This window comes from Rattus rattus, chromosome 2 (assembly GCF_011064425.1).
Source record: "Rattus rattus isolate New Zealand chromosome 2, Rrattus_CSIRO_v1, whole genome shotgun sequence".
Classification (NCBI taxonomy): domain Eukaryota; kingdom Metazoa; phylum Chordata; class Mammalia; order Rodentia; family Muridae; genus Rattus; species Rattus rattus.
The window spans coordinates 198,701,852-198,718,928 of record NC_046155.1 but is presented as its reverse complement, the minus strand read 5'-3'; the positions used below and the strand labels follow the sequence as shown (position 1 = coordinate 198,718,928).

The 17,077-nt window shown below is 42.4% G+C and overlaps 1 protein-coding gene and 2 pseudogenes across 1 annotated transcript in view; 1 reads left to right on the top strand and 2 right to left on the bottom strand.

Annotated features, from left to right (window-relative positions):
• Positions 1 to 17,077, bottom strand: part of Plekhg1 (pleckstrin homology and RhoGEF domain containing G1) — a 197,319-nt gene that overhangs the window by 35,031 nt on the left and 145,211 nt on the right. The window contains exon 4 of the mRNA XM_032894795.1: positions 11,091 to 11,160. Within this exon, the coding sequence (XP_032750686.1) occupies positions 11,091 to 11,160 (70 nt within the window). The remainder of the gene's footprint in view (positions 1 to 11,090; positions 11,161 to 17,077) is intronic.
• LOC116892884 lies at positions 1,093 to 1,861 on the top strand (annotated as a pseudogene).
• Positions 6,694 to 7,099, bottom strand: LOC116892886 (annotated as a pseudogene).

The following is a 17,077-nucleotide window of genomic DNA, read 5'->3' as shown; positions in this document are numbered from 1 at the left end:
ATCCTCACTTCTGAAGCTATCTGAGTCTTTCAGCTGTGAATTCATATTACAGAAAATGACATGTTGATACTGGCTGATTCAGACAATTCTTTAAAAATGTAGGGTCAAAACTCCTTGCAACCACAAAACAAGCATTGCTTCTTGTCTTATTTCATCCATTAAGGAGGACATCAGACAGGTGCTACTGTGAGATGTGCTCACAGAAGAAGGATGACACAAATTTTACAAAGAGACAGGAAACTGCCTTTTTTCCTTCTTAGGACTGGGGGAGGGAAGAAATAAACTGTCAAATCAATCACGACAATGCAAGTCTGGGCCGAGAAGCGCTGTGAACTGGAGGTCAGCTTTGACTACAAAAGCAAGACTGTCTGAAAAGAGAGAAAAAGGGAGAGAGGGGGGGGGAGAGGGAGAGGGAAAGGGAGAGGGAGGGAGGGAGGGAGGGAGGGAGGAAGAGAGAGAGAGAGACAGGGCAGGAAGGGGACGAGAAGAAAGAGAAAAAAGAGGTGAAGGAAAAGGAGAGGAAGGAAGGGATGAAGAAGGAAGGAAAGAAGAGATAGTGGGCAAGGAAGAAGAGGCAAGAGGAGGAAGAAAAGAGAGGAAGAATAGAAAAGAAGAGTGAAGGTTCATCTATCACCCTGATTCATTTACAAGAACTGTTTGCACTGCTCTCAGTTCCATAAAATTGGCAAAGATGAAAAACATTCTATACACCCTCAGGGAAAAGTGCAGGGAACTCACTGAATTACCAATTGGGATGAATAAGCCAGAAAACAGTTGGTGACACCCACTGGGTTTTGTGTGTGTATGTATGTGTGTGTGTTTGTTCTGACTTTACACCACCAATGGAAGAAATATATCTACAGTTAGGGTTTCAAACTTCTGACTGGGTAACGGTCAGAATGAGTGACTCAAGCCAAAGAACAACTGGCTCTTACAAAAACTGGCCAACATGGAAGTGTCGACACCTTCTGGAGAAAGAGGGACCTGCGCAGCTCTCTTCAGGACCAAGGCTGCGGCGTTCACAACCTGTGTCCGACAGCTCTCCAGGAGTCTCGGACGTGAGGCTGGAGGCCCCAGTCTCTGGGAGCCCAGATGCCCATCCAGGCTTCAGGCAAAGAAACAGAAGAGATGGAGGCAGAAGGCGATTCAGCAGCTGAGATGAGTGGGGGGGGGGCAGATGAGAGTGAGGAGGAATGGAGAGGCAGCCAGACTGAGTCAGAGGAGGAGAGCTCAGAGATGGATGACGAGGACTATGAGCAGAGCCGCAGTGAGTGTGTCAGTGAGATGCTGGACCTGGAAAAGCAGTTCTTGGAGCTGAAGAAGTTGTTCAGAGAATGGCTGAGCGAGCTGCGATTACAACTGGAGGAAGTGGGGGCCGAGAGAGCCCCAGAATATACAGAGCCTCTTGGAGGGCTGCAGCAGAGCCTAAAGGTTCGTATTCAGGTGGCAGGGATCTACAAGGGCTTCTGTCTGGATGTGATCAGGAATAAGTATGAATGTGAACTACAGGGAATCAAACAACACCTCGAGAGTGAGAAGCTGCTGCTGTACGACACACTGCTTGGGGAGCTGCAGGAGGGGATCCAGAGGCTGGAGGAGGACAGAGCCTGAACATAAGCTCTGAGTGGTGGGACGACAACCTACATAGCAGGGGCGGTTTGAAGACCTGGGACTAGGTGCCACCCAGCAAGAGGACGAAGGCACCACTCATTTCTGGCCCATACATTGTGTACATGCTGCAGGAGATCGACATCCTGGAAGACTGGACGGCCATCAAAAAGGCCAGGGCAGCAGTGTCCCCTCAGAAGAGAAAAGCAGATGGACCCTGACCCTGCATTTGTGCTCGGAGGGTCCTTGGAGCAGCTGGTATCGCACACAGGATTAACATTTCTCTGCAAAGGCAGGGGGTTACCTACCTGGCCTGGACTCCTCTGCTCTTTTTGGGATCTGTATAACCGGCCCTGACGCTGACCTGGCCAAGCAAGACTGTTGTCTCCATCGCTGACCAGCCCACCCCTTCCCAAAGAGTAACTTCCTCAGTGTCCCCCACAAGAAGACAGACCTCATCCAGAGTCAAAGCAGCAACCCTCCTGACTGAACCTGGTCCTCGGCCACTGAGCCATGAGCCAGGCCCCGTTGTAGGAGGGACTCCTGCCAGAGACATGCTGGGTCTTGCCCATCCTAACTGCCGCTGGGGAGTTGGCTTCCTAGGCTTTCTGAGGGCCATTCCTGGTGTCTGCCTCTCAGATTCCAAAAATTTGACCTGGGACCTTGAAAAAAAAAACTGACCAAGAGCTGGAAATCCACATTTCCAAACTTCTTAAACTGCTTCATGCAGGATTCACAGGCGACTCTAAGACAAATATTTCTGGTGTTGCTACCTTTAATTTTTCATCCTGGTATCTATTTAGAATCTTCTCTGTTAAACCCAAGTAGGACTAAGTCAATATATATTTTTTAATTGTGGAAATTATTTTAAGCATATATAGAGTTATTATTTTAAGTATATATAAGATTAGAGAGGATGGTATGGTTACTGTTCAGGTAGTCACTGTCCAACCTGACAATAATTACCTTGAGATTTATATCCTACCTGTTCCTCTTGCCTCACCACCGTTACTCTGAAACAAATTCTAGACAACATATCAATGCCACTTATAAATGCTTTACTACATGTCTCTAAGCATTTTAAAAGATTTATTTATTTTTAATGTGTATGGGTGTTTTGTCAGCAAGGATGTCTATGAACTACATGTGAGCATGGTGCCCCTGGGGTCCAGAAGCAGGCCTGAGCTGCCTTGGGACAGTATTTACAGATGTTTATGGGGTAGTCTGCTGGAAGAGCAGCCAGTGCACTTAACCCCTGAGCCATCACTCTCTCACTAAGCATTTTAATCAATAGGCATCACAATTCTATGATCACACTTAATTCCATGATATAAAGTTTACCTGTAACTACTGACAGTCCCTTCTCTTCCTGACTTCTACTCCTTTCATGTTTCACTGTTTGATTTGAAGCCCAAAGAAGGTTCACACAAAGCAAAGATGATCAACTGCTTGACTGTGTTTCCTTGCTTGGTTTGTAGCACTGGGATGGAGTCTCTGTGTCCCAGGCAAATCCTCTGCCCTCCATTGAGCTTTTCATCCTCTTCACTGTTTCTCCCTTTTTGATTTAGTTATTGGAGAAACCAGATCATTCATTCAGCCCATATGGTCATAGTCTCTGGTGTCTTGGTGACACAGGACCGTCTATTTTCTACATCCTGTCCATTGTACTCCTGAGCGTTACCAGAGGTTTGTTCAGATTGAGGTTTTATAATTTGACAAGATGCACCATAGGGCTGTCCTATGCTCCCATCAGGAGCTGCAAAGTCTGATGTCTTTTTTGTGATGTCAACAGAAGCTGGTGATTACTGCATAGGTCTGCTATTGGGAGTTACCAATGGTGATATTTCTATTTCAGTTATTCCTTCTTTATTCATTATCCTCAGAATAATATGTTGGTTTCTTAATAGCCTATAATGAGCCTTTCTGATTTTTAATGCCACTATAAATTCATAAATAGAAACATATTTATTTAAAAAGTTTCAGTTGTTTTCAATTAACTGGCTTTATTGGTTGTGTTAGTCAGGGTTCTCTAGAGGAACAGAATTCATAGAATGGATCTGTCTGTCTATCTATCTCTATCTATCTATCTATCTATCTATCTATCTATCTATCTATCTATCTATCTATCTATCTATCTATCCATCTATCCTACCTATCTATCTACCGATTTACCTATTAAAAGGTGATTTATTAGAATGGCTTACAGGCTTCAGTCCAGCTAGTCCAACAGTGGCTGTCTGGATATCAACAGAAGGTCCAAAAATGTATTAGTTATTCAGTCCATGAGGCTGGATGTCTTAGCTGGTCTCCAGTGTACTCCAGAATTCCAAAAAAGTAGGCTCTAATGCCAGTGAAAGAATAGACTTGCCTGAGAGTGAGAGCAAGCAGGCAAGGAAAGCAAGTTTTCTTCTTCCACATCCTTTACATAGGCTGACAGCAGAAGATGTGGCCCAGACTAAAGGTGGATCTTCTCACCTCAAAAGATCTGGATTAAAAGCGGGTCTTCCCACTTCAAATGATTTAACTCAGGAAAAGAAATCCTCCAGGTGTACTCAGCCACTTGGGTTATAGTTCATTTCAGCTGTGGTCAAGTTGACAACCAAGAAAAGCCACCAGCTTGTCTGGTGTTCAAATGACTGCCACCATCTTGTCTAGTAGGTACCACTTCTGGTACCAGCCTCTCTATGTCTGTGACATGACCTATCATCTCCAGAAGCTCCATGTATTATGTATGATAAGACATTCCTTACCATCTGTGTATTTCTCAACCGCCCACACTCATGCTTCCCAGAGCCCTGATCCTCAATAAGAAGCAGTAATTGAAGACCAGTCTAGGATGTCTGGGTATTAGGGATGCTCTAGCTACTGGCTTAATCATTATTTTTAGGGTTTTTCAAAGGATAAAGTTAGACATATTGCTTTTCTAAGAGGTTTTTTGTTTTGTTTTTCTTTCTTTTTTACTCTTTTTATTGGTTATTTTGTTTATTACATTTCAAATGTTATCCTTCTTCCTAGTTTCCCCTCTGAAAAGACCCCATTCCACACCCTCTGCCTCCACAAGGGTGCTTCCCCACCTACTTACCCACTCCTGTCCCACCACCCTAGCATTTCCCTAGACTGGGGCATCAAGCCTTCACAGGATCAAGGGCCTTCCGTCTCACTGATGCCAGATAAGGCCGTCCTCTGCTACATATGCAGCTGGAGCAATGGGTCCCTCCACATTTATTCTCTGGTTGGTGGTTTAGTCCCTGGGAGCTCTGGGATGTCTGGTTGGTTGGTATTGTTCTTCCTATAGGGTTGTAAACCCTTTCAGCTCTTTCAGTCCTTTCCCTCAGTCCTCCATTGGGGTCCTCATGCTCAGTCCAATGGTTGGCTGTAAGCATCTGCATCTGGCAGAGCCTCTCAGGCTCTTGTCAGCAAGCACTTCAGCCCAGGACCAGATGAGTTTAGTGCAGAAGACCTAATTCCAATACTGTTCAAATTAATCCAGAAACAGAAGGAACACTACTAAAAGGGAACTTCAAACCAATTTCACTTATGAATATTGATGCAAAAAAATTCTCACAAACCAAATCTAGGAACACATCAAAACCATCATTCATCATGAACAAATAGGCTTCATACCAGGGATGAAGGGATGATTCAGTATATGGAAATTCACCAACTTAATTCACTATATAAACAAACTCAAAGGGAAAAAACCCACACATGATCATTTCATTAGATGCTGAGAAAGCATTTGACAAAATTCAACACCCCTTCATGCTAAAAGTCTTGGAAAGTTCAGGAATTCAAGGCCCATACATAAACAAAGTAAAAAGCAATAGACAGCAAACCAGTGCCAACATTAAAACTAAATGGAGAGAAACTTAGAAGCAATCCCACAAAAAGTCGAGGGCAGTGAGATAAGGCTGATCCACTTTCTTCCCTGTCTATTCAATATCGTACTTGAAGTCCTAGCCAGAGCAATCAGACAACAAAAGGAGGTCAAGGGATACAAATTGGAAAGGAAGAAGTCAAAAATATAACTGTTTTGTTTTACAAGACAAAAGGTTTCTTACTGGAAACAAGCCCTGGTTGTCCTGGACTCACTTTGCTGACCAGGCTGGCCTGGAACTCAGAGATCACAACCACCTCTGCCTCCCAAGTGCTGAATCAAAGTTGTATGCCACTATACCCAGGCTTTCTAAGAATTTTAAAGGAGGGCTTGGTCCATACTAGTACAGTATGATACAATACAAAAACCCATAATGCTAAAAATCTAAATCTTCGAGAATGAGCATGATGCAACAAGTAGGAGACCTCACACCGGAACTCACCCAGTGGACTCACTGAGTTGCACTGAGAACACTGTACAGAATCGCTTTAGCCTAGGCATCATGCAAGCATCCCTGCTAGCCTAGGCATCATGCAAGCATCCCTGCATTCTGTGTTTACATCTCTTCCCCAAGACACTGTATTATATATGAAAAGTCCCGAAACCTAAAACCATCTGACATACTTCTGGTCCTGTGTGTTTGGAATCAGGGTAACATGTGGACTACAACATTTAGTCTGCAGCATTTCTGCTTGTATAGTTTATTTCTCTTAAACAATTTCACTTCTCAAGGGCACCAACCTCAGTGCTTGCTTGCATTATCCCACAGCACATTCCATTATAGTTTTCACAGAAGAACAGAAATGCCACCATGCACCTTCCAAATCAATTAAAATGTCCATTGCATGGCTGCCTACCAACTGTATGAACACCTTTTGTGTCTGTTTCACGTTCCTCTTGGTATATACAGCCTGTTTTTTGAGCCTTCAGTTATATAGATGCAGAGCTGGTTTTCCAAATAAACACATATTAAGAGATGTTAACTCATTCTGTTCCATTCTGGGTGATTCTTTCCTTCCCTCAATTTGTTTTGTTTGTTGAAATAGAGTCTTATGAGCACAAAAGCTGGCCTCAAAATTTGATATGTAGCTGAGGATGACCTTGAACTGCTGACCCTCCAGGAATTTCAGCCTCACGTTACCACATCCAGTTCCTTTCTCCCATTTTTTTTTTAACTTTAAAAAAGATCATATCCACTTTATGACAAGTCAGTTTTACTTAAATCGGGGCTGTCCAACATGAATTAAATTATGGTATACATTAAAAGCCATGAGATATTTGTTTTGTAATAAATAAGGCAGTGGAATTACTCATCAGTAGCCTTTTTAAGATAAGCTATTAGGTCTGCCCTTTCTCCCTTCTTCTTAATTCCAGCAAAGATCATTTTTGTCCCAGGGATGTACTTTTTGGGATTTTCCAAATACTCGATCAGGGCATCCTCTCCCCAGGCAATGCCTTTGTTCTTGTTGGCATCTGTGTAAGAGAATCCAGCAGCCTGGCCTGTCTTTTGCCCAAACAGACCATGGAGGTTTGGTCCAGTCGTATGCTTGCCTCAGTGTGGCACTGGGCACACTCCTGAACAAAAATCTTCTTGCCTTTTTCAACATCACACATTTTAAATTTGGTCCGGGCTGGTCAACATCACAAATGATCAGACTCTTGGACAGCCATCCTGCTCTCTAGCCCAAGGACACGCCGGCCCACGCCTATACCGGTGTCCTTCGCCGAAGTTTTAATCTTATCTCTTATCCTGTTTTTAAACACAGATATTCCTTCATCAGCTAAGCGAATCACACTGTAGGAGTGAACTGGAGTGGACCCCACTGAAAGGCTTATGAAAACAGACTTCTGGATGGCGCCCATGAGTTTTCAGTTAGTTGGCTGCAAGTGTTTCTAGCCAGTTCCCCTGTGATGCTGGTGTTGCAGGTACAGGGACAGTGCTTTCAGAAGCTTGTGTTTGGCATACTTAACTGCCCCTCCCCCCTGGCAGTCTATGGAGGTGTTCCTCATTGGCTTGCATTGCTCCACAGTACTTCACTATTTGCTTGAATATACAAAAGATTATTCAAGCAGCTTTTTGTTTAGGTTGTCTCTAGCCCTTGGAGGATCAATTAGTACTGCCAAGTATCATATCAGACTGACTGATATTTTATCCTATGGGTAGCTTTCTGGAAGTAGGATTGGTGGGTGACTGGGTAAATTCCTATTTCTAAAAACTAGATTTGGACAGATTCCTCTTCAGAGATTCTGGGCCAATTTGAATCTGTTTCCTTATAGCCTACACAGCATTTTAAACCCAGAACATTTTCCAGTATAATACTTTACAAATTCTAAGTCAGCTGTCAACTTCTAAGCACTGGAAAAATATAAATAACTTGATTTTTTTGCTTCTCCTGAAAAAGTACAGATTCTATGGACCTGCAGGTCACATGGCAAACACCTGTACCCTCTAAATAGCTCCACCACATTGAGTGTGGTGGTTTGAAGATGCTTGGCCCAGAGAGTGGCACTATTAGAGGTCTGGCCTTGTTGGAGTAGGTGTGGCTTTGTTGGAGGAAGTGTGTCACTTTGAGACCTTCCTCCTGGCTGCCTGGAAGACAGCCTTCCCCTTCTGACTGCCCTTGGATCAAGATGTAGGACTCTTGGCTCCTCCAGTACCATGTCTGCCTGCGTGCTGAAATGCTTCTTTTCATGATGATAATGGACTGAACCTCTGAATCTGAAAGCTAGCTCCAACTAAATGTTGTTCTTTATAAGAGTTGCTTTGGTCATGGTATCTCTTTACAGCAATGGAAACCCCAAGATATTAAGTTAGACATTTATTGACTGTGCAGGACAGTCCTGGCTCCAGGGATAAGAAAAGCAAAGAGATTTGCCCAGGTCCTTCTGCAAGTGCACAGCAGACAAGAGTTTTCCAGTGGTCCTCGATGACTCAGAGTTTCTGGTCTTTTTACACTCTGGGATAGAAGAATATCCAGCTACCTTTCCTCACACTTTGAGACATTTAGGATCATGGAACATGTCACACTGAAAACAATGGCCTTCAATGCTCAAATGTCATTAGTCATTGTATAACGCTGGCCCAAATCCTTTTAAAGATGCATTTATAGGAATATATTATACAAATTAGAAAAAAGTAGTAACCGCTTTCTAGTTATCTAGTTTTTTTCAGATTCTAATTAGAGAGGACGCAGAAATGAGGGAATTATGCAAAAACCCAAGCTATAAGGTACAGGGCTGCCAAACAGAGCACACAAGACACCCAATGGCTGCCGAATGGGTGGCAGAGAAAAGATGTCTCTGGGATTTTAGTGCTTTTCTGCCACAAATCACTCTCTCCCTTATAGTCTTTGACTTCAAGGATGTTTTCTTGGACACAGTACATAGGTAGCACATGGGGAATATGACAGTGGCTTGACATAAGTTTTCAACACTAGCAACTTCTTGATGATAATTCCAATATGTGGTGTGTGTGTGTGTGTGTGTGTGTGTTGTCTATGTACACACATGTATTTATGTGTAGTGAGTGTTTGCTGCATTTTTCTGTGTATATGTGTTCATTCTCCTCAGTTATGAAGGAAGGGAAGCCCTCATGGGAGGTGACTGGGCACGGAGAGAGAAGAGGCTAAGGGGAAGTTATTCACTCTCTCCTGCATGCTGCCCAGAGCAAGCCCTACTGACAGTCCAATGAGGTATGAGCATGAGGGTGGCTAAGAGGCAATCTGAGGACAGACTCAAGTCTTTCAAGATGCTTCCAGAGCCCTGATTATAGATCAGTATACACGGGGTATCAAGCCCAGTAGTGAATACTTCGTTCTGTTCCTCAAGTCATGTAGAAGCAGTCAGTAAGGCAAACATTGTTTTCTTTCGTAGGTTAGGGACTTCCTTAGCCTACACATACCATAAAAGTAACCCAGGTCAAAGATGACTCTGTGTGTGGGAGCCCAGCGATTCAGCAAAAATCACCTGTCAGCCTCTTTTGCTAATGACCTCTCAATTAAAGCAATTTTCCATTCCTCTCAGAGCAGAGCAGCTGGTGGCAGTTCAGCAAAATGTAACCTCATCTAAATGTCAGGGTGCTGAGTGAGAAGCAGGCAGTGCAGAGCCTGGCACCCCCTCCCGACTCCAGCTCCCATGTGAAAGTGCCGAGTGCTGAAGTTGGTCTTCTAATTAAACTTGGCAATATTACAATGAAAAATGAGATTTGGGAGTTGGCAGGGATGTACGTAAACAAACTTTTATGTGAATAATTAAGCCAGAGTTAAGCGAGCACTGGAGCCTCTTTAATCAGCTTGTGATTACAGTTAGTAAAGCCGAAAGTTTTCTGAAATGTCAGTGCTGCGCATGTGCTGTCAATGTTGCGCACGCGCAGTAGTTATTTTAATATACTTTTGAAATGTTCAGCCTATCTCTTTGTTTTCACACCCTTTTTCCAGTCTCCGTTTTCTTTGTCTTTTAAAAATCCCTACCCTATAAGAGAATCCATTACACATGTAGCTTCATGTGTAAGCATGTCTGCACCAACGTTATGCATGGGAACACACACACACAGCTCTAAAAAAGCAGGAGGAGTTATATACAGGCCTGCTGATTAACTTTCAGTGGTTTCCATCCAACCCAGGGAGCTGATAGGTTTGAATTCCCAGCCACGTGGATAGGTCTGCGGCCATTAGAACCAACCATGTAGAACAAGTGTAGAGCCAGGAATGGATGGAGCAACATCTTAGTTCATCTTGGACGTCAGGGCTCTAAATGAGGTGCTGATTGATGGTTGATTCCAAAGCATTGCTATGAACTCTACTTCAACCCGGTCCATTCAAACCTTCAAACCTTCCTACATTCCCAGAAATCACATGAGGTTTTTCTGCAAGACAAGTTCTTCTAGGTGGAGCTTTTCCAGAGCCCCAAAACAAAACCTGAATAAGACGGGATGCTGTGTGTGTCAGACAGCAGCAATGCCTACTGCCCGGGATATCGCAGAATGCCAGCCTTCCAAGTTCAGAGCATGAATGTGCTTCATGTCAGACTCATGTCTTGTATTTTTTAAAACTACTAATGACAGGTAAGAAAAATATGGGAAACTCTGGGCTGTTTAAGAGGCAGGGAGTTAGCTTTACTGTTCTTTACTCCTTGAAAGGTAACAGCAGTGACTGACTATTCTGGTACCACGCATATCACACTCAGAACATGTAGTTTCTTGTGATTTTTATTTTTATTTTTTAGAATGGATTTAGAGGTATGTTATACAGATATTTTTCCTTTACATTCTCTAGTCTGGATTTGTCCTCTCAAACTTTAAGTCTTTCCAAGGAAAGAATGAATAACATTATTTAACTACTGTACACACTCTAGGCATACTATAGCTAATATCCACCTCTTTCCTCTCTATTACAGTTGTGTGTGTGTGTGTGTGTGTCTGTGTGTCTGTGTGTGTGTGTGTGCATGCTGACACACACACCCCTATGAAAACAAAACCAAAAATGTGCATGATTAGTTGGCTAGATTAATTCAATGTTGAATAATCATTTTTCTAACTTTAAAATGAAAACAAATTGTACTCTCTTTCTGCCTTGGTTCGTCCCAAAAGATGAATTTTTCTGCTTACCTTGGACACAAAACATTCTGCTATGGCCACAGGATCATTTTCACAGTTTTCCAGCTCTTGAAGAAGTTCGCTAGTAAAACAAAACACACAGCAAGTAAGTATCAGATTGTAGTCTTTAGGACATTTTATGGAACTTAAAATTTACCTTTCCATCGGTATTTACAAGGAATCAGGCAATAGGGTCACAGGTCTACTGTCACTGTGTTCAAGGCTGAGATAAGAGTTTTCAAGGTCATGGGAGAAATAGGAGTTTAGACACAGAGTGGACCAGTAGTTCTCCCACCAGAGATAAGGCCTGCATAAGAGTTAAGTATCCTGAACATCTGTTACCAGTAGTCAACATGTTCACACACACCTATCCATTGAAGAAATGCTTAGGTACCCATGCAGTCTAAGGTACAAAAAAAATCACATACACCATGACCCCTGTCTCAATGAATTAGATGCATTTGAAAAATACGATGCTCTAAAAATTACCCCAATGAAATTACCAACAGAGGAATTGTTCACGGGAAAGACTGTTCCAAGGACAGATACACCAAGAGAGGAGCTATCACTGCTCAAAGGTAAACTCATCACATTCTGGTGACAGGACCATTGCACTGCATGGCTATCTGTTTAGCCATTTAATCTCCCAATATTGCACAAAATTCTGAAAGTGGAATTGCTTGTTCACTAGATATTCTTGGTTAAGTGACATATTTCCAAGTTGCGTCCTCATACATTATAATAATGTGTAGTTTAATGCCAGGCAGGTGCTTATTCTTAAATGGTATATGCCATATATTTAAGAAAAAGACAGTTCTACAGGAATTAGATTAAAATCGTTTCATGCTTTGCACTTCAAATTCTCGACAGCCTCTGCTGAGAAGTATTTATTGTTTCCACATACGCTGATGATACGTTGTCATCTTTCCAGTTTTAGCTGTTGTTTCTTTCATTTTATTAATCTCCCACCAGTAATTTTCTTAACCAAGTGTCTTTTGCAATCTGATTAGATTAAATGTCCATATTTACATCACTAAGACAATGAGAATACTATGGAAATAAAGTTCCTAGTTTAGCATTAGCAGGTACCAGGATTCCTTTTCCTTTCTTGTAGAACCGTGATTTACCTGGAATTAAAATAATCTCTCCCAGAATTGATGACTTGTTTTTATATCATTAGGTATGACATTAATAAAATCATTTACTTCTATGCAGATGAATGGGAAAAAAAACCATGGTTGAAGAAAAGGGAGTCCTGTTACCTCTTCATACCTGTATCATTTGGAAAAAAAAAGTCACAAAAACTTTCTCATTTCCACATGTCTCCTTATACACCCTTCTAATTCCCTGCTAAACTGTGTGAGGATGATAAATCTCAATGTAGGGCAAGCAAACATTTTCTCTGGGGTGTTCTGTTGCTGGGGGCCTTCTGTCTTGGAGCCTGTGGTCTGCTTTTCTGCCAACATGGACCTCTGTCCTGCTGCTCCGCAGTTCTACAACTCTCTTGGTGATCCATCACCCTGGTTTGCCTCCTGTGTTGGGTATCTCACTTCCTACCATTTCCCACAGATTCTCTCCTTTTAGAGAAGGCAGTTTCTGGAAGCTTCTTAAGTGAGGGTGACCAGATGTCTATGTTCTGAGTCAGTAAATGTCCTCCTTTCAACTGGCCTGAAAATGGCATTGGGACACAGGTCTCTTGCTTGGAGTGATTTCTTCGAACATTCATGGAGCCCCATGAATTAAAATACTGCTGTTGATAATTTAGTGCCACCCTTCTCCCCAACTGATCCTTTATGTGATTTCTTATTTTTCTGTGAGGTTTTTAGAATTTTGTCCTTGCTAACATAATTCTGAGGCTCTCTGTGGGTCAGCTCTGGGTCTGGTCCCTGATTGTACATAGCTGGTTTGGATTGCTCTTGAGCTTTAGTATTGAAAGTTCCTTTCTTCAGGACACATACAGGACACTGCTTTCCATTCCATCTTCTCTTCAGAATACAGTGAGCTTTGCCAGAGGCTGTGGGATTTGATTTGCTTCACAGAAAGCAGGAGCAGACATGGGGATGCCGGTGTGTGCTATGGTGTTAAATAGCAAGGAGAACTTCAAACATGTAGAATGGTTCCCAAACAAAACCACGAAGCATAAAGTCATAAAATCGTTTGGGTTTATGATCCTCTTTATAAAATAAATCGGTACTTTGGCCATTTCTGAGCTTTAGCTCCTAACATGGTAAATAAAACATAATAAAATGCAGGCAAGTATGTTATGGGTCTTAACCACCTGCAGGAATGCAAGGGATCCTGGGACCAAAAGTTAGAGACTACTGTTTTGGAATCATGTGTTCCATGCATCTGTCCCTCTGCTGGTGGCTGGCAGAGGTCCCTCTACTCACACTTTAGATCTGCTGGTCTGATCTTCTAATTCTTCTCATTTTCTCCTCTTCTTTTTCTCAACTTGTTGGTAGTAGTCTGCTCCTAGGATATCTTAACTACATTTCTCATCTATTGACGCTTTTCTTTTTTTTATTTCTACCACTACACTCTTGAGTTTGGAGGGTTTGGGGCTGTCCTTGTTTGAACCTGCTATTTGGATGTTTATGCTTCTGCTCCTATTTCTTGAGCATAGACTATTCTGCTAGGCAGTACAAGGACATGGAGATGTTGATGCTGCTCATGGAGGTGATGATGGTGATGCTTCCTGGCTGTTCTTTGTCTTGTGCTGAGCTCTTGTTCCTCTGCATGATGATTTCTGCTTCTGTTATCCATTCAATGGTTCTCCTAAAAAAAACCTCTGGGAATTTTTCCTTGTCCTGGATACTTTTATGTCAACTTGACACAAGCTAATGTCATCTGAGGGAATGAGAAAACACTTCTACAAGAATGGGCTGTAGGCAAGCTTGTTGGGCATTTTCTTAATTACTGACTCATGGGGCAGAGCCAAGTCCATTGTGGGTAGGACCATCCCTTGACTGGTGGTTCTGGGTTCTATAAGAAAGCAGGCTGAGCAAGCTAGCAAACCTGTAAATAGCAACCCTCCACTGTAAGGAGGCCTCTGCATTGGCTTTTGTCTCCAGGAACCCAACTGGTTTGAGTTCCTGCTTTGGTTTCCTTAGTAGCCAGGTTATGTAAGGAAAAAACAAAAACAAAACCCTGTCTCCCCGAGTAGCTTTTAGTTACAGTAGTTTTTTATTTTAGAAGTAGTGACTCTTCTATACCCATACTAGCAAATGGGACACCGTGATGTTGGTGACAATCTCTGTGCAAAGATAAAGCTTATCACATAGTGACCCTCACTCTCAGGGAAGGGTATTCAAATACTTTGTGCAACATGACCTATTTACACCCTGAAATATCTTTAAAGTGGATTGTATATATGTTATATATACACACATATATACTAGAAATTAAAACTGATCATAATCAACTTATACAGAAGATAATTATATTAATATAAATATTCCTTCATTGCAATTTATACAAAACAGAGGAGCATGTTTTACAGTTTTGATTGTTTCTCATATCTAACTCCAGCTGGGTTCTCTTACCTACTTCTGAGTTCAATTTTCTGTAGTCTATCTGGGTGACTGAGAGACTTCCCTGTCTAGCATGATGAGAAGCGCTGAGGTAAAAAAGACAAAGCAAAAGTCCTATTTATGATTCATGTGCCTATTTTCTGATTGTAGGTGATCGATGTTAACTGAAGTCAATGAAGGAGAGAAGCTGAGGTGGAGGAGAATTGGGGGAGGGTTTGGGGGGCTCATAAAGTTTATTCTCTGAGAAGTGATTGATATTTGAGGGCATGTAGAAATCATTTAAGAAATCAGGCTCCAAGTTAAAGACGGAATGAGCTTGGAATGTTCTTTTGTAAGATATAGAAAGGAACCTGCTATGGCCAGGGGTTGCCAGAATGTGGGGATTCAGGGAGACAGGTAACTGGGAGGAAGAAGAGAAAGACTGTGGGATACTGTGTGTGTGTGTGTGTGTGTGTGTGTGTGTGTGTGTGTGTGTGTGTGTGTCTTAGTGCAGTAGGACCAATCACCAGGAACAGAACTGCCCACCCAGAATTATAGCCTACCAGGTCAATGACTATAGAGATGGCCTCAGCAGAGCAGTGGTCAATGAAACATGCAAAGGATGGATGGATTGTCAGAGTTTTCTCTCAGATTAAATTCAGATTGCTGCCACCTTGCTTTCATCATCTGAATCCATTCTCTTTATCCTGAGTAATTAATTATTCTGAATCACTTCTCTCTTTTGAATGGGATCAGAACAAGAAAATGCTATTACTTCCTTCTTGAGCTCAGGCCTCTGAACTTGCCCTAGTAGACAAGAGCAATAGCTTTGTTCTCTTTCAAGAGAGGACTCTATGTGGTGCTTTCTCTGACCTCTGCTTGACCCTGAAGGGAGGAACTGTGACTTCAAGGTCATGCTGACTTAGGTTGACTCTTCCATCTGGCGTAGATTCTAGATTACACATCCTTCTCCCACTACCTACTAAGCTGCTTTAATGTGTGGCTTCCACAGAACTTATGTGCATATAGGAATGGAAAATTGCTCACAGATACATTAGGCTTTGTTGTTCGTTTTGTTTACATACAGGTTTCTCTTTGTAACCTTGACTGTCCTGGAACTCATGGGTAGATACATTAGTCTTTAGCTCCAGCTGACCAAAAAGAAGCCTGCCCATAAAGGGATTCCCACCAGTGTACAATGCTGAGAGTCACTGAGGTGGCTTGTTCAAAATGTATAAACACTCTGGAAATCAGTCTGGAGGTTCCTTGGAAAACTGGACATTGTACTACCTGAGAACCCAGATATACCACTCCTGGGCACATACCCAAATGATGCTCCAACATACAACAAAGACACATGCTCCACTATGTTCAGAGCAGCCGTATTTATAATAGCCAGAAGCTGAAAGGAACCTAGATGCCCTTCAACAGAGGAATGGATACAGAAAATGTGGTACATCTACACAATGGAGGACTACTCAGCAACCAAATAGAACGACTTCATGAAATTCATAGGCAAATGGATGGAACTAAAAAATATCATTCTGAGTGAGGTAACCCAATGACAAAAAAAATCACATATGGTATGTACTCACTGATAAGTGGACATTAGCTCAAGTGCTCAAATTACCCAAGATACAATCTATAGACCACATGAAGCTCAAGAAGAAGGATGACCAAAGTGTGGATGCTTCAGTCCTTCTTAAAAGAGGGAACAAAAATATTCATAGGAGGAAATACAGAGACAAAGTTTGGAGCGGAGACTGAAGGAAAGGTCATTCAGGGCATATATATATATATATATATATATATATATATATATATATATCCCATAAATATACAGCCACCAAACCTAGACAATATTGATGAAGCCAAGAAGTGCATGCTGACAGGAGCCTGAAACAGCTGTCTTCTGAGAGGCTGTGCCAGAGCGTGACAAATACAGAGGAGGATGCTCGAAGCCAACCATTGAACTGAGAACAGGGTCCCTATTGGAGGAGTTAAAGAAGGGATTGAAGGAGCTGAAGGGGCTTGCAATCCCATAAGATCAACAATACCAACCAACCAGAGCTCCTAGAGCCTAAACCACTACCCAAAGAGTACACATGGACAGACCCATGGCTCCAGCTGGATATGTAGCAGAGGATGGCCTTGTTGGGCACGAATGGGGGGAGATGCTCTTAGTCCTGCCAAGGCTCCATGTCCCATTTTAGGGGAATGTCAGGGTGGGGAGGATGGGAAGGGGGATTGGTTGGAGCGGGGGAACACCCTTATAAGAAGGGGGAGGGGAATGGGAGAGGGGGATTATGGACAGGAAACCAGGACAGGGAATAATATTTGAAATGTAAATCAAAAAATCCGGGGTTGGGGATTTAGCTCAGTGGTAGAGCGCTTGCCTAGCATGGGCAAGGCCCTGAGTTCGGTCCCCAGCTCTGGAAAAAAAAAAAAAAAAAAAAAAAAAAAAAAAAAAAAAAAAAAAAAAAAAAAAAA